The 23,561-nt window shown below is 40.8% G+C and overlaps 1 protein-coding gene across 5 annotated transcripts; it reads left to right on the forward strand.

Annotated features, from left to right (window-relative positions):
* The first annotated feature begins 164 nt into the window (after positions 1–164).
* On the forward strand, positions 165–22,442 carry LARP7 (La ribonucleoprotein 7, transcriptional regulator). 5 transcript variants are annotated; one of them, XM_014260706.2, is made up of 14 exons: positions 165–333; positions 821–888; positions 3,806–4,014; positions 5,053–5,153; positions 5,262–5,345; positions 7,437–7,601; positions 8,100–8,208; positions 8,814–9,188; positions 9,745–9,874; positions 12,312–12,460; positions 13,301–13,419; positions 15,766–15,925; positions 17,914–18,005; positions 22,007–22,442. In XM_014260706.2, the coding sequence occupies exons 3-14, from the start codon at positions 3,807–3,809 to the stop codon at positions 22,085–22,087; spliced, it is 1,773 nt and encodes a 590-aa protein (XP_014116181.1). In that variant the 5' UTR covers positions 165–333; positions 821–888; position 3,806; the 3' UTR covers positions 22,088–22,442. The 5 variants fall into 5 exon arrangements, with proteins under 5 accessions (XP_014116181.1, XP_014116180.1, XP_087912575.1 ...); XM_088056450.1 differs by lacking the exon at positions 165–333 and adding an exon at positions 496–710; XM_014260705.2 differs by lacking the exon at positions 821–888.
* The last annotated feature ends 1,119 nt before the right edge of the window (positions 22,443–23,561 follow it).

Consider the following 23,561-nt stretch of genomic DNA (forward strand, 5'->3'; position numbering starts at 1 on the left):
CTTCCCGCCGCAGCGCCTCGCATGACGTCACGACGCCGCGACGCCCCGCCAGGAGGAAGTCACGTGCGCCCAGAGCCGGGCGCGCCCCCGACGCCGCCGCGCACGCGCGGGGGCCGCCGCGGGGCTTTTTTTTTTTTTTTTTTTTTTTTCTCTCTCCCCTTCCCCTCCCCCCCCCCCGGTCCTCCTTCTTCTTCTCTTCTCCTCTTTGGCAAGCGGGACAGCGGGCAGCGCGTGGCGGCAGGATTGCGGAGGACGGTGGCGGAGCCAGAGCCGCGGACGGGCCGGGCGGAGGCGAACCGAAGCGGTGTGTGACCGCGGCGGCGGCCGCAGCAGGTCGGTGGCCGGGAGAGGAGGGGCTGTGGTGTTGCCGGTTGCAGCGGTGGCGGTGCAGACAGGGGGCGCTGTCGGCCCCTCAGCGGCTTTCCCGCCGCCCGCGCGCGGAGCCCCCCCCCCGCCCCCCCCCCCCCCCCCCCCATCCGCCCCCGCGCGCTCCCCTCACGGCCGGGGCCAGGGGGTCACGTCGGTCCTCTCAGGTTGTCGCTGCCCGCCGGCATCACATTGTGGCCCTGACCCATCCTTTGCCCGCCCTTGGGCATCATCCTCTTTCTCCTCTCCCCGTGCCCGCTGCTCCCGACGCGTGTGGCGCCTTCCTGAGGGCTCGTCTCTGCCCCCGGGGCGCTGAGGTGGCTTTGCCCGCAAGTGATGCACAGGTGAATTGTTCTGCGTGGTGTCGTGTCTTGACGCCTCGTGTTGGGGCAGAGGGACTCGTGCTGAGGGGGCTTTGGGCCCCTCAGACTTAGTCTGTGCTTGTTTTTTTAAGTGTTACGTCGCTGAGAATTGTGAGTCGCTACAGCAGCAGCACCTGCAGTGGTCAGTACCTGTGCAGTGGTAAGTGTATGGTGGTCAGGCTTGTAAGGATAACTCAGGGCTAGAAAAATCTATCTCACGTTGTAGTCTGCCCCTTGTTTCAAGGGTAAAGAAGGTGAGCTTCTCCTACAGTTTTCCAGTGTTTTTGGTTTAGTGCAGCAGCTACCAGGGCAGCAGAATGCTTGGTTTTTGTAACCACTTCCCCTCTACTTCTGGTTACTTACTCCTGTTTCCCTCCAGCAGCTCTGCTGCTTGTTCAGTTCCCTGATCACCTGGTTTTCCCAACGGTGAAGAACCAGAAATAAGTTCTCAGGTCTTAAAATTCAGTTCTGTGTTTTGGAGGTGAGATACTGGGAGGTGAAGGAGTTGGGCTGCCCTTTTGGTGCCATACAGGTGAATCCACCTAGTCAGAGTCTGCTGCTGGCATATATTTTAATTATAACCACAGAATCGCTTATGTTGGAAAAGACCTCTGAGATCGAGTCCACCCTTTGACTGATCACTACCTTGTCAACCAGACCATGGCACTAAGGCCCACATCCAGTCCTGACACAAATAAGTGCACTTTGCACCTCCTGAGGTGAGAAGAGGCAAGGGCACAAGCAGCACACATGGATCTCCCTGTGTGTGGGAACAGATTTAACACTCAGCACCATCAAGTGGAAGCAAAGCCTTTTCTGTCTGTGGCCACACCTGTTTAATGAAATCCATTAAATACTTTAAAACTGTGTTTAAAATAATGCATTGGTTTCATTGAGTAAAATGGCAGGGGGAAAGCAGAATTTGCTCTGTTTTTAGGTTAAGAAATTTGTGCTGGCCCCCATGTATTAACTCATGTCCCTTGTTACCTGACTTTGGGTAGAGAGATGAGGCAGGGCAGTGCAGGAACTTCACCCTGAAGCTCTGCCTGTGTCTGAATTTGTGTAAAACCGTTTCAGGATGTGTCTTTTAAAGCAGTTTCAGGTTTGCTGAATACTTGCATTTATTCTGCAGTATTCTTAGGGCTGCCCCTGACTCTACAAAAGCATTTTCATAGTACATAAAATATTTTGAATTCTTTTTTCTCCCTCATCCCCTTTTGGCCCATTTTAATGTTTAAAATACCCCAAGCAGACAAACAAACATTTGCATCGGTGCTTAAAAGAATAAAGTATATTTTATATCTGCACCCTGTTTCTTCCAGACCTTGTATTACAGTTGAATTTTATTATATTTTCCAGATGTTGATAATAACAGAAACTGGGGTTGGATATGGGTTAGCACTGATATCTTTAATTTTTATCAGGCCTAGAGAATTTTCTATAGATGAGTGTGGTGCTGTGTTATTTTGATTTGCATTATCTTTGCTTTCCTAAAGCTCCTTGCCCCGTTTAATGGTTCCTCCTTTTCTGGTTTCACTCTGGCACACAGAGGCACTGCGATTTTATTGTTCTTGAGAAGACCTTTGCCTTATCAGTGTGAAGTTTTAACCCTGCTTTTGCTTTTCTCTGATTTTAATTGTTTATCAGAGTAGTGCTGGTAGTGTGAGAGTTGACATGTGAAAAATACAGACTGCCTTACACCGGGTCATGTGGAGGTTGCTGCATTAATTGCTTGGATTCTTGTCTACTTAGTAATAGTTGATATTTGCTCTGACTCTGGAGGAGCTTGAAGTTCCTCAAAGCTTCATTTCTAAAACATAAAGTGAGAGGGAAGCCTGGAATGCAGCGTGCAGCTGCTTTTCTTCTAGCTTGAATGAGAACCCCTCTTCTGGGAAGCAAATCCCAGAGCTGAGCGACTCAAAATGCCTCTTAAAACAAGTCTGTGGTGTCCATGGGCCACGCTAACATGTTGGTGTGGTCCCTTAATGCTGCTCAGCCACCACAGATAGCCCATAATGCCATTTTACTGAATTTCTGAAGCACCTCAGTATTGTCTGCTGGTTATTAACACAAAAAGAAACCTGCTGAAGGGCTTGAGCGGAGCTTGAACTTGCTGAGCAGTTTTCCCTGGCTAATCTTGCCAAGGTAACTGCTGACCTTTCACTGTCTTGAGTCGTCAGCTCACGGCAGGGGGGGAAAAACTGATCTCCGGCTGAGGAAGCCTGATTTGCACTATAATTTGGGGACCATTTCCATTTCGCCATCCTGTTGTCGAGGTGGGCTTCCTCTCTGATGGCTGTGCTCTCCTTTCCCTCTCTGCAGCCTTGGCAGAGCGCTGAGAAGTCTTTCATATGGTGATTGCGACATTAATTACTTTAATTTTTGTGTTAATTGAATTTTCCAAAAGCTCTCTGCTTCTGGCAGCGTTGCCTTGTTTCGCTGGTGTGAAATGAGGTAGTGAAGTGGTGACTGGCAGTTCTCAGCTACAGCGAGCTGAATCGTGGACAAAAGAGGCAGATTGATGCGTTAAAACCGTTTTATATTTTTCAAGACGAATCTGTATGTGAAGTCACTTGGTTGTAGTTAATGTTTATTTTCCAGGGGCCTGTTCTGGAGTTCTGGCAGACCTGGGCTAGCCATTAGAGACACTTTATTGACTTCCTGCTCTCAGTCAGGGCCTTGGTAGCTGATGGGAGTGAGTGGTTTGAGTTTTTGGCATAATAAAGATAATATTTTAAAAACTAACCTTACTGCTCCCAGGACTACCGTGATCAAAGTTTACACAAGGTTAGTTTCTGAAGTGTTTAGCGCTCTTGGGTTTTGCATCTGATTTTTTTCTAATGGTTTGTATTGTGAATTCGGGGGAGTGGAGAAAAAATTATCTATGTTTTTTCAGTTCTTAGAAAAACATCTTTATGAGGAGGGAAACTACCTGCTTTTCAGCTTTAGTTGTTGTAGACACTTTTTAGCAAGTAACTTGTTTGTCTGGTAACAGGGCAGATGATTAAACAAGAACATTTACTCCTTGAAGTAAGACTTTTGTGTTTTTAAAATTATACATATGTCTCATTTGACAGAATGACAGGGATGGAGACTGAAACAGCGAGAGACAAAGCCATGGAAGAAGAAAGTACTGAGCAGAAAAAGGAAAGAGAGAAGAAGAAGAGGTCCAGAGTTAAACAGGTGCTGGCAGATATAGCCAAGCAAGTGGATTTCTGGTTTGGTGATGTTAACCTCCACAAAGACAGATTTCTTCGAGAACAAATAGAGAAGTCCAGAGATGGGTGTAAGTTTATTTTCAGTATATTTCAGCAAACACTTAGGTTTCACTTTGTTCTTCCCTGTACTGCTGGCAACAGTGACAGGTTATTTTGAGGTGCATGTCTTCTCCTGAGAAAGGCAAGAGTGCCATGCTGGAAATCGGCATCAGCAGCTCAGGAGGCAGAACTGGTACTAGATTTTTAAAATCTTATTTGCTCTTTCTCTTCACCTGTCTTATCAGCCCTAAGATAAAGACATCTGCCAGGGTAGGAATGACTGACTGGGAGACCTGATTTTCTTTTTCCATTTTTTTATAATTTTAAGAACAAGCCATGAAACAAGAGTCATTTTGCCCTCAGAGGTACTGGACTTGTTTTGCAGGGTAGATAGATGCAGAGGTTAAAATGTCACACAGATATGTTGGTAAGCATAGGAATTTTGTCACTTTTCTCTCTACAAGTTTGATGAGAAATTGTGATTTTGCTGGTAGGGTTACTGTGAGTCTCTTCAGACAATTTTTTACGTGGTTGTTTGGACTTTTCTAAGGGCCCCCTTAAATAATTAATAAAATAATAAATAAGTAAAATGCACCCTACATTTTCTAGAGGTACTAGAAATGTCTAGATTTTTATTAAGACTAGTGCTACATAATTTTCTGTCAAGGTTTTAGCGGCCTGTCAGGTTGAAACTGAGGTGCAAGCTGGGGCTCTGTGTTGGCAGCACTGGGTTAAATACTCAACGAGTACTTGAAGAAGAGGCGTGTTTTCAATGCAAATTGTTTTTGTGCTGTAAAACTACAACAGAAAGGGGGGGTTTCTTCCTTTCTTTTCAAAGACAACAGTCATCAGCGGGGAGGAAAAAGAGCAAAATTCCTTTGATAAAGGCTGGCATGGAAGAAAATTAAATTTGGGTGTACTTAAAACTTAAATTTTGATAGTAAGAGATTTCTGTTAATTCTTGGTTAAATAGTACACTTAGATTGTTGCAGATTGTTTCACAAGAAAACAAGTGGAGTAGAATACATCATCTGATTTCATAATTACACTTTTTTTTTCCCCCCTAGATGTTGACATATCACTTCTTGTTTCTTTCAACAAAATGAAAAAATTGACTACTGACGGGAAGCTGATCGCTCGGGCAGTTAAAAGTTCATCTGTTGTAGAGGTATTTAACATCTCACCCTTCTGTATTTGCTGGTGCTGGAAAATTACTGGTGGGGTGCCGAAGTAAGCAGTAATCTCATGGAAAATGCTTGTTTCTCCCTGCTTTCAGTTGGACTTGGAAGGAACCAGGATCAGGAGACGCCAACCTCTGGGCGAGCGCCCAAAGGACGTGGACAGCCGGACTGTCTATGTGGTAAGGCTGGACTTGTGTGTGTCCCTGCCTGTTTGTTCCTAGCTCTGCAACCGCCATTCGTGCATCAGGATTTTCCTTGGCTGCTGCCAGTTGTGCAGCAAAGGTAAAAGAAATTAATTAAACAAAGGGCAGGTGAGCAAGGGCTGAGAGCGACTGTGGAAAGAAAGGGCTTCGTTTGGTGCAGGGATTTCTTGTGCCAGCTTAAATTGTTGTAAATGCCGAGCCAGGAGCTGCTTCCCAGGCTGAAAAGGTGCAATTTCATTGCACTGAGCTATTGATGTGTTCACTGGGCTTTTTTAATGCCATCAGAGCAGCACCAGTGGTATTAAGAAATATTTACTAATTACGTTAACGTAGTTAAAGCTTTCTAATAATGACAAAATTAGCTTCATCAAACAGGATCTAGTTGCATTCCCAAGTTTATCAGGGTACTTTAAACAGCATTATCTGTTTATAAGATCAGTTACTGCAAGTGCCTCTGGTTTTGTACCCACAAACACCTTTCTTTTAAAGGCAAGACTATATCTGAAAAATTTTAACTGTCCTCCTAATAGCACACTGTCCCATGGCTACCTTGATACTGGAGTGACTGCTTAATTTAAATGAAAATAGCTTGTGCTGATGGGATAAGTCTGCATCTCACCATGGTATTTCATCCCTGTCAGAGAGAATAAGCTGTTACATTGTGGAGCCAACCAAGTGGTAGATTGCAAAGAAATCTGATGCTTTGCTTGTTTAAACCCTGGGCAATTTTATTTACTAGATTTGAAGGCACTGTGGAATTTGCTTTGTCTCTATTTGCTTTTTATGGCAATTTTTGCTATGTACCTGTAGCTGTTAGTAGCTGGGTTAGTATTTTCCAGACAACACTGGGTTTTCTGTGATAGATACACAATAATCATGGCCAAAATGCTAGCCCATCTAGATAAGGACATACTGAATTGCTCTGAGGATTTCTCCCTTAACAAAGGCCCAGAAAAGGTGGCTGGTTTTTGTTTTTTTAAATACAATGTGCCAGACATAATATTTTCCTAACATGATTACAGGGACTGCTTAGAATTCTGAAATACTTTGTCTATATCATTTTTGGATAAGATATTCTAAGTCATGAGCTACATTGTCTATACAGAGCTGAAGTGTGTGGCCAAATGTTTTGTAAATAGCTGGTATGTGGCATTGGGGAGAGTAGAAATAGTCCAAGTGTTGGTAAGTTAAATTTCTCTGGAATAATCTGACTTTTTTATATGCTCTACCACAGACTTGACTAATATACTATTAAAACTTGGAAAAAAACTTAACTGGCTTTTCAACTTAGAGCCAAACCATAACAAAATGTTTTTCTGAGGATGGCAAAGTTTATGAAAAAAAGAAAATCTGAATGTGATAAGTGTTTCCCTACAAGGAGAACCTTTCAGTGCAGTAACTCATAGTGAAAACAAAATGAAATAGTGCCAACGCTCTTGTTGTTTAGGCATGAATTTGAGAGTGGGATTTTAACGTGTTCTGTTGGGTCTAGTGAGCAATCGGTGTGACATGATTTCTCTTTGACTGGGGAGGGGAAATGCTGAACTCAGACACCATATCTGCAAGCTGCAAAAACTCATGTTGCTATATTAAGGACTTTATAGAAATAAAAATCAGACAATTTTGTCACCCAAGAAGCTGCCTGAAAGCTTTTGCTCATCTGATGAATTAAGTTCTAACTGCTAAACTTGAAAAGACTGGTTACTGGTAAAAATTTTATCAGCAGTGACTCTTTACTGGCCTGCAGGAATTCTTTCTGTGATACCTGTCTGCATTAACACCAGCTAAAAAAAATAGCTTTGTGCTTTGCAGAGGGTAGTCTGGGACAAGCCAGTCTGGCATTTGCTCCTAGGTTTTAAATTTACCAAGAGATTTTATGTTGCAGAGATCCAGCTGCAGGTGAGCTCTTGTCATGTGAACAAGATAAGCATCTAAATTAAATATATAATGTGTTTGTTACAGGTATATGAATAATTAGAGATCTGTTCTCAGGTCTCTTTTTAACACCTGGATACTTTGCCTCTCAACGTTTTCTCATGAAACTTCCATATTTTTTTTCTTCTTTAGGAGCTGCTTCCCAAAAACGTCAATCACAGTTGGATTGAGAGGGTGTTTGGGAAGTGTGGCAATGTAGTTTACGTCAGTATCCCCCGGTATAAAAGTACTGGGGACCCAAAGGGCTTTGCTTTTGTGGAATTTGAAACTAAAGAACAGGCAGAGAAAGCCATTGAGGTGAGTGCTGGTGCCTCTGCTGCTGACACTGTTCCTGGTGTCACGTTGTGATATGGACTGTGTGCTCTTTACTAGGTCACACACTGAATCTTAGAGAAATTACAAAAATATCACCATTTAAAAGCTTCACTTTACAGGAGTTAGCTCCTCTTTCCTGCTCCCAGACCTACAGTCAGTGCCACAATTCTTTAAAGATTGAATTCTATTAATAACCTGAAGACTTAGAAATATAATGGCTTTTTTTTTTTTCTTTGTAAGTAATTTGGTGGGCCACTCTTGGCATCTTTTACAGGAAGAAATCTCTGTGTAATAATAAATGGTGTTTAAATTTCATCAAGTAAGCACGGTCATACCTAATTTTCTGTATTAAAATGTGATTTGAAAGGATTTATATATTTATATATGTGATGAGGATTGCTGGTTTTAACTTGAATGCAGAGTCTTTAAAGAAAGTATGATTTTTATAGTGTTATGTGGTTCTCAATTTCCTTCTTTTAGTTTTTAAATAATCCACCAGAAGAAGCACCACGGAAACCTGGGATTTTCCCCAAAACCGTAAAGAATAAACCAGTTCCTACACTGAATTCAAGTGACACCACTGTAGTAGGTAAGTGTTACTGAATTACTGGGATCAAGGAAGTGTAATTAAGTTATTTGGATCAGTTTTGTGCTCAGCTTCTGAAGAAAACGTTCTCATCTGCTGTGTTACTGCAGTTTAATTTCATATGTCTTAAAAGCTTTTAATGAAAACAATTCATGTTGCTGTTTTTGGCCAGCATGGGCTTAAGTATGAAAAATCTACTGTAATTGACGAACCAGTATCACAGATTATGTTGCAGTTTCACCACTAAAACATTTTCCCTCATTTCTGGTGTTGTAATACAATTTCCCAGACTTCAGACAACCTCCCATCTTTCTTGTAAGACTAATGATAAATCATATTAATATTCCTCACAGTTATCACCAGTTCTTTGTTATACCAGCAGCTTCTAGGAAATGAAATCAAAACAACAGTTTTCAAACCCTTCTTAACCTCTGAGATTTTTTCCTCTTCTTAAAACACCCAGGCAAAACTTTGTGTCCATGTCTTGCATCTCTTCCATAGATTAACAACCCAATTTGTCATGATATGTGCTGCTTTGATTGTTTATCCTAATAATCTAATCTAGTATTTAATCGTGGGCAGTTTTAAATATTATGTTTTTAATCCAGAAGAGAAGAAAAAGAAGAAAAAGAAGAAATCCAAAATCAAGAAAGAGAGCAATGTGCAGGCAGCTGCAGAGCCAAAGGAATCAAACACTAACACTGCAACAGAGGCAGTTCCCAAGTCTAAAAGACACAGGACACCATCAGAGTGCTCTGAGATGGAGGGAACTGAGACTCCCAAGCAGCCCTCCAAAAGGGAGAAGAGGAAATGGGACAGAACAGAGAGCTCAGAGGTAACCTGGGAAAGCAGGCCGGGAAAGAGAAAAAGAACCACCTCGGGAGATGGTGAGACATCAGCTCCAAAAGTTAAGAAAACTGCTGAAAAAGATGAAGTGGAAACAATAAAAGAAGAAACAACAGAAGCCCCAAAAGATTCCAATGGTGAAAATTCTTGCCTCTTTTCATTATGATTTCTGTGCATGAATGAAATGCTAGATAAGCCTTAAGGATGAGGGGTGATGGGCTGGATATGGTGGAAGTATTAGATCAGTTTGGGCATATTGGTGTTCCCTGCAGTTAAAATGAAACCGGGTAAGGAGTCACTCACACAGGGAATGAGGAAGAACTTGCAACACCAAAGTAGGGAAATCTGATCAAAAGTCTAAGTAGTTCAAAGAAGTTGATATCAATAGAAGCCGAGTGAAGTAAAGTGTGGGTTAAACAGACAGCCTGGGCAAATGGAGACAGCACGGGAATCTAGATAAATAAATTACAATACAAAAGGGAAAAGGTAATGATCCGTTTGTTCCATGAGATAAGAAAAGCTGCACTGAAATGAGATTTGGTGTGAGAAGCAAAGTAAACTTGGGTAGTCAATGAAATGGACTAGAAGTAGTTAATTCAAAGAAGTAGTAGATATTGAATGTGATTTTATTGCAGTAACGTTTAACTATCCATGCTTTAATTAAATCTTTTAATTTGAACTGTTTTAATGTAGAAGTTTCTGCAGAAGAAGACAAAGACAAAAAAGACACATCCCTTTCCAAGTCTAAAAGGAAACACAAGAAAAAGCACAAAGAAAGACACAAAATGGGTGAAGAAGTTATTCCCCTCAGGGTACTCTCCAAGTAGGTGACATAAATTACCTTTCTTTCTGTTCTCTGATATCAGTGATTTTTTTTTTTGATCAATAGAAGTGGGAAGTGCTTGGCTGGCTTTGTAAAGGGAACTCCTAAAGGAGACCAATGCTAACAAAATCCCACCCGAGTTTTTCCATTTGTCACACTTAGAAAACCCAGAGGTTTTACATACAAGCTTTAATCTCGTGTGTTTGGCCTCTAGTTTTGTTTAGTTTGCTACAAATTCAGTATGCCTCGGGGATATTGTACACAACTGTTGCTTTGTGGTACCCAAATTTTTAATGTTTGTCAGGTGTTTTTGTATGTTCAGGTTTTTCTGCAGTATGCAGTTTATTTTTCACTTGGAGGAAAATCACATGTTTTGTATACTTTATTGACATCTCATCACTTAAAATATTAATTCACCGTATTTATTTAAAACCTTTGAAATAATTTATTCTTTAAGTTCTGGTATGTCTGACAGTCCATCACCATTGCTAAAGTGCAATTCCAATTTTTATACAACAGAGTTGCATATTAGCAACAGTATTAGCCTGTAGCAAGTAGATGAAAGTACCAGAGTTTGTCTTCATTGCTTGATGTGTGGAGTTCTGCCAGCCTTATAATCCAAAATTGATGGGCTTTTAGGAGTCACCACAACTAAAACATGGAAGCACTTACTTTTTAGGCATCCAGCAAGCACCTCCATGTTAAAGTAGAGGGGGTCCTCGCCGCCTTGTGCTGCAAAATCGTGATGTAGAAACACGTCTTTTCATAATTTGATACATTCCCAGAGGAAAGTGTTGCATTTAAAAGGATTCACCACCACTAAAACATGGAAGCACTTACTATTGTGAACCAAAGCAAGCACATCCACATTGAAGTTGTGGGGGTCCTTCAGGGGAGAAATTACATAAAATTGAAACAAAGATGCAGTAATAAAAAACATACATGCACATTTCCTTTAAGAAGCCTTTGAAGATTAGGATCCACCGCCACTGAAACATGGAAGCACTTACTTTTTTAGGCAGCAGGTACCTCCATGTTAAAGCAAAGGGAGACCTTTAAAATTAAAAATCGCTTCAAATGAACTTTAGCCACCTAGATTTTAGCTCTTGGAAAAGATGTGCTCACAGCTAAACTTTTTTCCCGGATCTAAAAATCTTGATGTCAAAATCTTAAACTGAAGTGCAGGCCCAAAAAAAAAAAAAAAAATTTATATAATCCCGGATGGTGTTTCAGGATTGCGATCAGGATTCACCTCTACTAAAACATGGAAGCACTTACTTTTTCTATATCGCAGAAAGCACCTCCATGTTAAAGTAAAAGGGGTCCACATTAAAAAAAAATAAAAAAAAATAAAAGGTTATCGACGAAGCTTGTCCTCTGCCGTCGGCATTCTGAGCAAACTGCAACAAACACAAAGAGTTTTGGTTAACAGTTACTCAATGGTAGCAAAGCGGTAAAATGTTTAAAGAGTGTAAGCATTGCAAATACTTGCCTGACTCATTCCCCACGGTCTCCTCTTCCTTAGTGGCAACTCACAAAGGTTCTCCTTGAGCTTGTATTTATACCAAACCTTGCTATGGGATGGTGTTGCCTTTTTTATCTCCCAAGAATCATTACGTGGGTCTTTTGTTATTTTAATGCCTTTGCTCTGTTGAGAATGTATGATCCTGGGTGAGTCTGGATGCTTTTTTGAAGTATACAGTTGTCACTGTTAACAGCTAAAACCATTACCACAAGATATCCTCCTCTTTAAAAATCCTCTATCAGCTTGTTTGATAGCACAGATTAGGGTAACAATGAGTCGTTCTCACAGTGGCACTGCGGGCATTGTGTTGCTGTGGAGCAAAGCTCTCGCTGTTTGCAGAAACATCTCCATGTTAAATGTATGTAAATATATAAATTGCTTCCATGGGGGGGTATTTTTTAACCAAAGTGCATTTGAATAGTGAGGAATGTCCTTATCTTGCTGGGTTTTTGGTGAGTTTAACCAATTGTTGATTTTCCATCAGTGATTTTTTTCTAGAAAATGAATGACTGATTCTTAATATAGTGACACAGGAGCGGGTTCACTGAACTAATCCAGTGAATCGAGAGTTCACTGTCTCTGAATTAACTCTGAGTTTGTTGCCTGTGCTCTGTGTAGTTCCAGTGGAACACACAGTTCACCAAACTCTTCCCTATGCTTTCTGAATATTTGAAAGCCGCTCTGTAGGAATGATAGGTTGATGTTGTTGGAACTCTCTGAAGCAAAGTCATGTGAAAGTGAGTTAGGGACAAACGTGAATTTGACCAAAGTGCAGGGAGATCTCCAGTGGCAGAATGGTCTGCACTGTTCACCAAGTCCACTTAAAGCTGTTTGTAACCTGTTAAATTACCTTTAAGTTTCTAAACATCAGTTTCTCGTTTGCAACTGACATCCTGTGCCTGTTGCTTTTAGGACTGAATGGATGGATTTGAAGCAAGAATATTTGGCCCTGCAGAAAGCCAGTATGGCCTCCTTAAAGAAAACCATGTCTCAAATCAAACCTGAGCCCGTGGGAGAGATGGAGACGGAATCTGGTGTGCAGAAATCTGAAAATGGCAAAAGTAATCCTGGGTTTTGTCTTCTTCGTCTTTCTTGTATGCAAACAGAAGTGGTGCAAGACCCTGATCTTGCAGAAACACTTCCTCAAGGTTTTATTTTGTAAAATGCTGCTGTTTTCTCAAAAGCCAGATAGTAAAAATAACCCCCTCCCTGTATTTAAGGCAGATTTGGGACTAAGGAGTTCTAAGTAAATACTAAAGTGATTTCAGTATGTTTCGGTAGCACTTCCCAGGCTTACAGAAATATTTAGGTAATTGTAAATTATAAAGCCTCAGAGAGGTAAATCAACAATCAGCTTTCTTTGATGCTGCAGCTTGGGCCCGACCTGCTTGGGTTTACCTGTACCAGAGGTATTAAAAAAAAACAACAACTTGAAATTGGGCTTTATGAGCTCTATGCATAGGAGGAGCTTAGAAATTATATCTTCATAATTAAATTTCTACCTTTTTTTTTTTTTCAGGTTTAGAATTCTTTCTTTTATTTGTTCTGAATACTCTGTGCATCTCTTCACTAACCTCAACACTGATGTTCCAATGGCCCCCTCACCATGTTTTTAATCACTTGAAAACTGCGGTGTTACTATTGGTACAATATAAAATCTCTTTATAGGAAGGACCCTATGGACTGTAAAAATTTCTCCTAAGACTTTTACTTGAAACTGTTTTTTTCTAATAGAATTGACTCAAACCTATGCACAATCTTAAACCTTTGTTTAATAAACCTCAGTCTGCAGTAACATTATTTGATGCTTCTACGCTTTCATAATGTCCTAATTTTTTTCGACCTAATAAATGTAAAAACTTTTTTCTGTTTTCCCCCCACCCTCTTTTTAACTTGACCAGCCACCGGTGAAGATTGTGCCCCTCCCGCCAAGGCCAACACAATGGGGCCTCAGTTTGTCAGCGGAGTAATTGTGAAGATCATTAGCACCGAGCCCCTGCCGGGCAGGAAGCAGATCAAGGTAATGCCTTTGTAACCTCAGGGTAGCTGTTAGCCTTTCCTCTTACCCTGCCCCCCAAATGTTTGAATATGGAATACCATTTCACCCAGTCTCACTGATTTTTTTTTTTTCTCATCTATTTGGCCAGTAGCTGAATACAAATTCTTCTTTAGTATCTGTTAATGGCAAATTTTTCAATGGCAAAATAGGGTAAAGGAGTATGTCTCAAAGTAAAACCGAGCCTTTAGTGTGCTTGGAGCAATGTCAAGTTTATAATGAAAATATTGAGGAGAATAAGCAATGCTTTAGTGCTTTCCAGTTTAAAAAAAAGGAGCTGGAGACTGCTTCAGTGTTCTGCATTTGTCACTGTGCCAGTCATCCTGACAAGAGAGCTATAAAAGTGTACCTGTGGGGATTTTTAAAAGTTTATGGTGTTTTTATCATTAACGGGAATTTGGGGGCAGGAAAATGCTCTCTGCATGAGAAACCAATTTTCTTTATTTCAGAAAGAATTTTACAATGACAAAACCTCCACTTCAGCGAGAGTGACAGCAGTGGAACTTGTTGATTCAGTCTCTCTTTTCCTAATGCAAGCACTCGTTTTTCTCGATTTAAAAAGCGGTTAGATACCCTCAGTTTTGTGTGATGACACAAACCAAAAGTTACACACACGTAATTTCTTTTTAAGGAAAATACCAGTTTTAAGCTGCATCCTTTTGAAATGGAAATATTAAGAGTTTTCCAAAGGAAATAACAGGCTTTTTCCAGATTCTGAATTTTCCGTTAATGTCACGCAGGACATTTTCTTCCCCGAATTACACTTTAGGATGAGTAACAGCTGGAAAGAATTTGAACAACTTCAACTCAGGTTGGTGCACGTATCCAGCCTACTCAAGACAGTGAGGGAGTGGTTTAAAATTCGAGTTTTGATGCTGTTTATCAAACATTTCTTACTAGGAAAGCCATTTTGAGTCACCGGCTGCTTGCAAGTGTGTGAGGCTTGCTTGGTGTGTACATGAACCTAAACAACATGAGAGCCTCTGTCACTGAAAACCCTCATCTCACTGGTGCTGGGCTTTCAGAAGTTTGTGTCACACCTTGATACGCTATGGGTAGCAGAAAAGCTTAAGTTAAACAGCAGAAATCTTAAATTATTTTGATATTTCTTTCCTTTTTGTTTTTGTTTTTTTTTGTTTTGTTTTTTTCTGGCCATACTAGTTGAATACTGGAAGGCAGAAGTGCAACCAGACCTGGCTTTGCTGTGTTACCAGGCTATCAGTTGCAGCAAACTGCCACTAAGCAGTGCTGCCAGGGCTTTTTTCCCCCTCAGACTTCCAAACTGACCTGCATTTCTCGTTGTATGGAAACAATTATGCATGCCACACAGCTTGGAAAGGTCTTTGAAGTGTAGTTTAAATATTATTTTGATGTTTTCATTTTACACTTCACTGCTTCCCTATTTTGCCCTTAAGGTGCTCCTCAAAGCTAGTAACTTTTGCCAGCTCCAGCAAACTCTTCGGCCTGTTTTAGTTTTAAATTAAATGATGACTTTGGGATAACAGAATAAGGCTTGAAAGTAGCTTTTGTCAGCTCTCAAATGATCTTAACAGTGTTGTCACTTAATTTTTGTTTTGTTTTAAGGCTGCCCTTGGTAGTGGAGGGTTAAAAGCAGCCTGTGATTGCTGAATAGAAGCCTCTTACTTGAGCTGCCTGCTGTGAACAAAATTGACTAGGAATGTGTGGTCCTACTTAATTTCCCTAACAGCAGGAATTACAAGTGAAGTACTTCATCTGCAAGAGCGTGACTTTTCTCCCTTCAGCTGTCAGTGAAAATTTTCAGGCAGAGGTCACTTCATAAATATAGAGTTGTTTTACTACTGCTCCTTTCTCAAATAATCTCCCATGCATGAGCTTGCTTTTGTACATTTAATGTGTAGAATCAAGTTTGATATTTTTCTGTTAGGCTGAGATCTATCAACGTTATAGTACACTGTTTTTACTTTTGAAAAAAAATCAGATGCAGTGTTGAAATAAATGGGTGATGCTCCATTAGTAAAATGATACCCTAGCATTTCCAGGAATTACTGCTTTAAATTGTTAATGGGAGGGGAGGATGAGAGATAGATGGCTAGATGTTGCAGGCTCATCAATCAGAACTTAGTTATAACCTTCTTAGGAAAAAATGTCAATTCAAAACCCTTTGACAAGAGGTTGATCGATTAAATGACCAAGTTCAGTTGCTGCCTCCTACTTCATGACCTTTTTGAAAATGTTAATGACCTCCAAATGGAATGGTCAAAAGTCACTCTTTTTAAGTTCTCTTTTTGAAGGCTGATTTATGGTGTGTGTTGTCTCATGCTCTGACAGGATGCTCTGGCAGTGCTGGCTGAGGTGGCTTATGTTGACATGCTGGAGGGAGACACCGAATGTCACGTCCGTTTTAAGACTCCTGAGGATGCACAGACTGTCATGAAATCATACAAAGAAATACAGATAAAAAACAACTGGAAATTCGAAGTTCTCACTGGTAAGACTTCTTTTTTTCATGGAAGTACGGGAGAAGCCTTAACTACTGTGAAAGGGATAGTTTCTGGTGAATTTATGGATATATTTAGGTAACTCAGGAAAAGAAGATTGTGTGTTTAGTTGGTTTTTTTTTTAATGAGAGTCTTCTTATTTTGCAATTACCATGAAATTGATAAAACTAAAAGGGATTTTATGCCATCGTTCAGAGCAAAATTAAGATTTTTTGCTTGCCATTACAAGCTTAATTCTGTTCTTTTTAGATAGATATGCTTCACTTTCAATGGCAAAGGACTGTAGAACTTAATTCACATTTCAGCTTTATGAATAGAACATTCTGATAATGTGAAAGAATTTTAAAGGGAGACATTCTTGAAAACACTGAGCATATGTGTGAAATGACATGGCAAGGATCTAACAGCATGGATACCCTGAAAATGGGTTTAGCACTTACCTACTAATTGATCTTTATTTTTCAGGAAGTTGAATAATTTAGGCCAGAATAAGAAGGGTTCTTAAGGGCTCTACTTTTCAACTTGATTATTTTAATGTGTGTTATTTCATTCTGAAATTACTGTGCTGTTCTAAATTTGTATCTCGTATTAGAGTGGATTAGTTTGCCAAGTGGGGAGAAGCCGCTTTGTGGGACTGAGGGATAGAAAAAAGAGAAAGTCTGTCCAACTTGGTGTATTCATAAAACTTTTGTATTTGAGAGATGCACCAAAAATTGTAAATATGGGGGGGAAAAAACCAAACAACAGGTTAAACAATCAATTTGAGACTGCCTCATCTATATTTATATATTTTACCCCACTCCTGCCTAAATGTCATTTAGGACCCAGTCTGGTGGGTGCAGGGATGTAGATGCCAGTTAAGGATTGCAGGAGGAGAAGCTTTGATGGAAGCATTAACCTTCATGATCACATCAAAGTTAATTGAAGTTTGAGACTCAGTGAGTGCTGCTAATGTCATTTGGAGATAGATTTGTCTCCTGTGTGCTCTGCGTTTCAGGGATAGAGAAATAACCTCAAATTTTGTGTTCTACAGCTTCCTGCTCTGTGTCTGTTTGTTTGTCCCTGGTTTTGTATCCTTTCATAAGAGTGTAGTAGGAGATTAGGAGTAAGTACTACATTCTAGGAGCATTCCATTCATAGTCTTAAGATTTTTTTTTTTTTTTCTAACTGGCTCATTGAAATGAGAATGGAAAAGCTTTCCAGGAATGCACAAGGGACTCACAGTAAAGTTTTTTGTTTTTCTCGGTGGCAGAAGATGAGAGATGAAAAGCAAAGAATCTTTAATGCTTTCTACAGTAGGGACTAAAGATTTCCCAGCAGTATTTTACTCTTCAGGATTTGACTTTAAGTATCTTCAGCTTGGCATCTGGCAAGATGGTAAAGCATCTGTGATCATGTTTAGATGCTAACTTTTCCAGGAATCTTTTCTGAGATCCTTCAGAAACTTCCCTGTGGCTGAAGGTGAGCCCTGTGATCGTGCAAAATGATATCACAGAATTCCCATTATGATAATTACACCACAAACCAGAAGGAACCAGAGGGTGGCAAAGCAGCTGCTGAGAAGAGCTGCAGAATTTTTTGCTTTTGTATTGCTGTCCATGTCCAGATATTCCTGACAGCTCTTGAAGTCCCCAGGCAGTGGTTTTGATGAAACACAACAGTCTCAGTTGTTCTTACAGTTAATTACCTTTTTTTTTCCTCCTGTTTGGTAGTTGTTTAAAATGTATCAGAGGTTGAGTACATCAGTAAATCAAAGCGGTCTGCCTGTGTTGTGGTCAAACTTGAGCTAAAACTCAGCTCCTTTTGCTGATGACAGGTAGAGAGCAATTCCATATGGCTTCTGTGGACAGGAAATTTAAGACTACTGGCAAAGTACTTGTTGGGTTTCCCTAACAGGTATTTTCATCTTAGGAAGGGTTTCACCCACTTCTCATGGCTAGGCTTATTGACATTCCTCAATGTTAATTTTCCCCCCAAGGTGACCATGAACAACGTTACTGGCAGAAGATTTTGGTGGACAGGCAAGCTAAGCTGAACCAGCCTCGAGAGAAGAAGCGGGGTACTGAGAAGGTAACTGCAAATCACAGCGACACTGTTTCTGCATTGTTCCACATCTTTTGATACTCTGTGTATTTAATTCTGTTAAATCACTTCCCACTGACTTGGCAGCAGGGCTTTACAGCCACAAAGTAGAGAATGTGGTTGTCCTGCTCCAGTTGACAAGAGCAGGGCTTGTCATTACAGGGACAATTGGAGAAAGTTAAGTCCATGACTAAAGGCCTGAACTTAATTTGTAAGCTGGTTTTCTTTTGAAACCCTGTCTGGATGAGCTCATTAATAACTTAAGTAGTCTTGATGTGCTCTAGTGAAATTAAGTCTAGTGCTACGCTCTCAAATCTCTAGTTATAACCCAGAAAATCATTTTCTTGAGAATGAATCTCATTTCCCCTCACAATGAACACAGTTTTATTCGTGCTGTGGCGAATGCTGCTGTGTTCCCAGAGTGTCCAGGAGCCTGTGCACCAGAGTGACCGCTCTGACCCAGCCAAATCTGAGTGCTGCTGCAAGCATCCATAGCTGTACAGCTTCCAGTTCCAAACTGGGAGATTGCAGCCTTCTCCTCGCTGTGCCTGTGGGGCTGCAGCTTCCAGGGAGTGTTGCAATTAACTTGCGGGCTGCAGCCTCTACTCCAGTTCCAGCAGATCCTTCCAGGCACGAAGGGTTCCTTGATTAAGCCAGTCAGATCCCTGACTTGACAGAGAGGAGCCAGAGAGTATTTCACAGAGGTTTTATTGCCAGGTTTGCTTCACACATACTCCAGATAAGGTTTCTGAGTTGGCTTTAGCCTGAATTTTTTTTTGCTGTGGCTTGCAAAACTTCAGAATCATCTGACCTTAATTATTTGTTGTTGACTTTGGAGACTCTTTGTTTCCTGGATGCTTGGAAAAAGTACTGTCCCATATAAAATGGAAAATAAATACTTCATTAACCTAAAGGAACAGCAGTCATACAGGTCAAAACCTTATCTTGCACAAGGCATATTTTGCATGTCTTATCCTGTTTGTGTGAGTGTTCTTTCAGAGATCCTGCAGACAAATAAGGTTTTTTTTTTTAAACAAAGATGTGCATAAAGAATTTGTCCAAAGGTCTAATTTAATTTCCTTAAAAGCCTAAAACCGGCATTGATTTGAGCCATTATTCTTTAATATGAGCAGAAAGCAAATTTGAAAACTACTGCTTCACAACATTTTTCTGATTGCTGCCAGGTTGTTGGTTTTTTTTAATGTACTTTTACTTTTTTAAACCAAAAGTGCCAGTGAGACCTTTGACTTGAATTTTGACAGTAGGAGCCCTTGCTCTCAAATTTCTCTCCTTCCTCTTTTGAAGATTGGTATTTGTTGACCAAGCTGGTGTAAATTGGGCAGTAATGTACCTCAGCTAGGCTTGCAAATACAAACTGTCTCAGCTCTGCCTAACAATGGCAGCACAGGGATGCAAAGTCCTGCTCCTTCCCCCTGCCCATCACCTTGCCACACAGGGAGGTGTGAACTTCAAAGCCAGGGAATTCTATTTAAATGCTAAGACTGTTAAGCAAAACATCAAGACTAGAATGCCTCACTGCAGTCAGTAAGTCTTAACCCCTTCCCTACTTTTTGACATGCTGTATTGCCGAAATACAGATTGCTGATAAAAAAATAATTTTCTGTTCATTAATATTTTAATGTTGGAAATTTTTTTACTTTAGTATTTCCAAGGTGATTTCTTTTGAAGGCTTCAAAGGTATAAAAAAGTAACATAATACTTGATAACTGAACATCTTGAGTAAAATGTGCCATTAATGTGCCCTTCTTGTCAAGGTCTATCTGCTAATAACGTTTTGAAATCCCTTACAGGATTTCAATGTGGAGCTTTTTGCCGGTTAGCTGCTTTATGCTTGGAATTAAGACATCTTATATTTTCTTTGAATAAGTGTTGAAATGGATGCACTGCATCCCATCACAGGCATCACACAACGTTTGAGTTGAGGCAGTTTGAGATTCCTCTTTTCCATGTCTTCTAAAAAGTCCAGGGCTACTTGGCTTTCCTCAGGATAAGGGTTAAGGATCACTGCAGCAGATGGCTGGTGCGGTGCCCCAAACCAAAGCAAGTGGTAACGATTTCACTTCCTCTGGCATAGTTCCTATAATAAACCAGACGTCCGAAAGAGATAGGATATCCCAAGGTTCCTCTGAAAAGGCCTGGCCATCCTTTCGAGTGAAAAAGTGTCTTTCCCCCGGCCCTGGGTAGATTGTCACCTCTCTGCTTCCCTCTGCTGCCCCTTCCCAATCCATCTTCCCTTTTGTCTGTTTAACTGCCTGATAAAACCCAGGTCTGTGATTTACTGATACAGATGGAAAACTTCCAGCCAGAGCTGCTTTTTAGGGCAGTGCCACTTGATTCAGACCTAAAGCAATTCATCAGTCTGTAGCCTTAAACTCCAGACCGATTGGAGTCTCTGGTTGCCAAAGCCAAGGCGTGAGTGCCTGCAAGCTTCCTGCTTGGATCCTCATCTCCTGGAGGGAGGTGCTGCTGAACCTCGTTTGCACCTTGGACCCCCTTCCACAGGGGGAAGGAGGAAGTTTAAGAGGGTGGGAGGGGTGGTGGATGTGAAAGGCATTTGGCGAGGGAGTGAGAATTGAGCATTTGTCAAGGGCGGAATAATTTGCAGTGGAAAAGGAGAGGATGGTGGGAATGTCTGGGCACAGCCCACTCTCCTGATGATGCCTGGGGCTCATCTGTGTCCTTGCAAGACTGAGCCTGTCTGTGGCCCCTGGGACAACTCCCACTCCAGAAGACATTTCCATGTTTCTGTGACTCTGGTATCCATGGAATGGCTGGATCCCTGGCTGGATTCAGGAGTAGTGGTGTGCTTTTACACAGGTGCTGCTACTGGGCTGATGAGCTAGAAATGGAAATCCTTGAGGCCTCTTGCAAATTCTGGAATGGGATTTAACACTCAGAGCTTCCCTTCCCGTGTTTGTCATTCTCCATCCCATATGCTGAAGGAATAAACCACCGTCCTCTGTTTCCTCTTAGGGTTGAACTATTTTAAAATGGGCTTTTTTAGGCACCAGAAAATAAAAGTTAGCCATCTCTAGGTCAGTTTTATTGCTGGAAACTGGTTGGGAAAGCCTCAAATCCTGACTGCCACAGTGAGTGTGGCAGCACAACGTGCACCTCCGTGCTGTGTGCAGGACTTGGTGGTATGCAGAACTAATAAATAATTTGATTTGTATGTGAAAATGTTCAAATCTGGCAAATCTTTTTGGCAGGTTGCATAATTTCAGGGTTTTGGTGTTTTTTAGTGGGTTTGGGTTTTTTCTGTTATTTTTAGGGAAGCTGGTTTTTTGCAGGGGAGGAGTTCTGAGTTCTGAATGTGCCTTTGAGTGTGTTCACGTGTTGGATTCTGTGGGGTTTTTATGGGCCTTTAGGTGTGGTTTTGTGTTGATTTGTGGGTTTTGTCGTTTCAGTTTGTGGTTTGTTGAGGTTCTTGTATGGGTTTTAGAGGTTTTATGGTTTCTGTGCGTGTTCTTATGTGAATTTGTGATTTCAGTGTGAATGTTTCTGCCTGGGTTTGGGGTTTTTTTTGTGGCATGTGCGTTTTGTGTGTGTTTTCAGTGTGTTTATATATTTGTTCATGTGTGGATTTATGAGGGTTCTTTATTTTTTGTGTGGTTTTCCTGTGCTGAGGTTTTTCTTGAGTGGGTTCATGTAAAGTTTCTGTGGTGTGCTGGGGATTTGTGGGGTTTTTTCTTGTTTAAAATTCCACAATATTCATAAAGTACTTTTTTTTTTTTTTTAGGGTGATTTAGCCTTGTTTTTTGTACATCAGTAGCAAAACTAATCTAATAAAAGGATAGAGTTCTTTAACTTCCTGCATGAGGCTGTATTTTAGGATTTTGAAATTGCAATTTCAATGTCTTCAACCATGTTGGGAGGAAGGGGGGATAGAATATATCCCTGACTGTAAAGTCAAATCCTAACAATATAGTTTTCCCTCTAATTTTCCCCATCGTTTTCCCTGCCTGCAGTTGATTGCCAAAGCTGAAAGGATGCGACTGGAGAAGACTCAACAGACAAGCAAACACATTCGATTCACTGATGACAACTAACCAGGGTTGATGGTGAGCTTGGAAGTGAACTGTAGGTATTCCAAACAAAACAACCAAATCCAGCCCTCACATCTGTCACTGCTTACAGCAGCTAAACCCTTGGATCCATAACTGTGCAGGCTGCAAGTGTGAAGATTGGTTCTGAATCCCATTTTTAATAGGCTGAATGTTTACTGCTTCTGAGCCCTTAGGTAAAGCTTTTTGGAACATGTGTATTATGAGATCTTCCTTTAGTTCACTTCCAGTTTGTTGGGATTTTTTTGTTTGGTTGGTTGGTTTTTGTTTTTGTTTTCTTTTTTGTTTGTTTTTGTATGTTTTATACACTAGGTTATAAAATAAAATGCTGGCGAATTTCTGTTGTGTATCTCTTATTCTTCCATTTGCTTTTTATGAGACTATGAATAATAAAAGTGGTAAATGCTACATAAACCTCTCTAGGCCTCTTTTTAGTCCATCAAGCTGTTACAAAATAGAGTAGAATAAGCTTCTGTTATTTTCAAGTGGGTAGGGCTGGCAGGAAATCTGCCATTGAGGAGTCTGGAAGGAAATTTACTTGTATTGATACACACTGAACTGAATTTAGACATCTTTTATTTTTTTAGAAGAATCTTCAGAGAAAGAAATGGGAGTATGTTTGGTTCATCTTGTTACTCACAGATAAGTGTTCAAGTTGTGTAGTTCACAAGTTAGGATGGTGATTTTAATGGCTTTCAGGTATTTAATGTGAGACCAGCAATCAGAAAAAAAGGAAAATTAAACATGAAATTGGAATTCTCCAGAAGGTTTGACTGAGTTTGCCCGTAGGGCAGGATTGAATGGAGAGGGAATAGCAGCAATCAGACTGCAGATAGCAAGAATGCAGAGGGGAAGAGTGCAAGATAAGGGACCAGATTTGGGGGCTGGAGGGGAAGGGCTCGCTGATGGTTCTTGGAAATGGTGTATGGAGGATTCCTCCCAGAGGGCTGCAGGGGAAAAGCAGGAGCTAACCTGTATGCCAGGCACTCCTGCAGAATTCCTGGTTAGTCCAATTACAGCATTTTTAATTTATTGTTATCAAATCTTTAACTCTTTTCTTGGGTGGGTGAGAGATTGGGTGACACGGAAAGGGAAAAAAATAAACCCCACAGCCTACCCTGGGTAAAATGCTTGTGATTTTGCTGCTGAAATCCATTTAAGTCAAAAATATATCTGTGTTATAAATAATTTAGGTCATAAATGATTCAGGCTTTTGATGTTTGGTGGAGAGTGGAACAGAACTGCAAAAGCGTGAGTTGGGGAGTTTTGCTCGTTTATTAATAATTCCTAGCTTGAACACATAGAAGTCACCCTTCTGTTTCTTTCCATATTTATGCAGGTTAATTCCTTGCACTTAAACATCAATTTTCTCTTTCTCCTTTTCCAAAACAGTGCAGCAATCTTCTCCAGCAGGGAAGGCCAGTTGGAGGAGTTAATAACAGAATTTTTGCTACTAAAT

The sequence above is a fragment of the Pseudopodoces humilis genome, chromosome 6 (assembly GCF_049639895.1).
Source record: "Pseudopodoces humilis isolate 2021_Gansu_Grassland_sample_001 chromosome 6, ASM4963989v1, whole genome shotgun sequence".
Taxonomy (NCBI): domain Eukaryota; kingdom Metazoa; phylum Chordata; class Aves; order Passeriformes; family Paridae; genus Pseudopodoces; species Pseudopodoces humilis.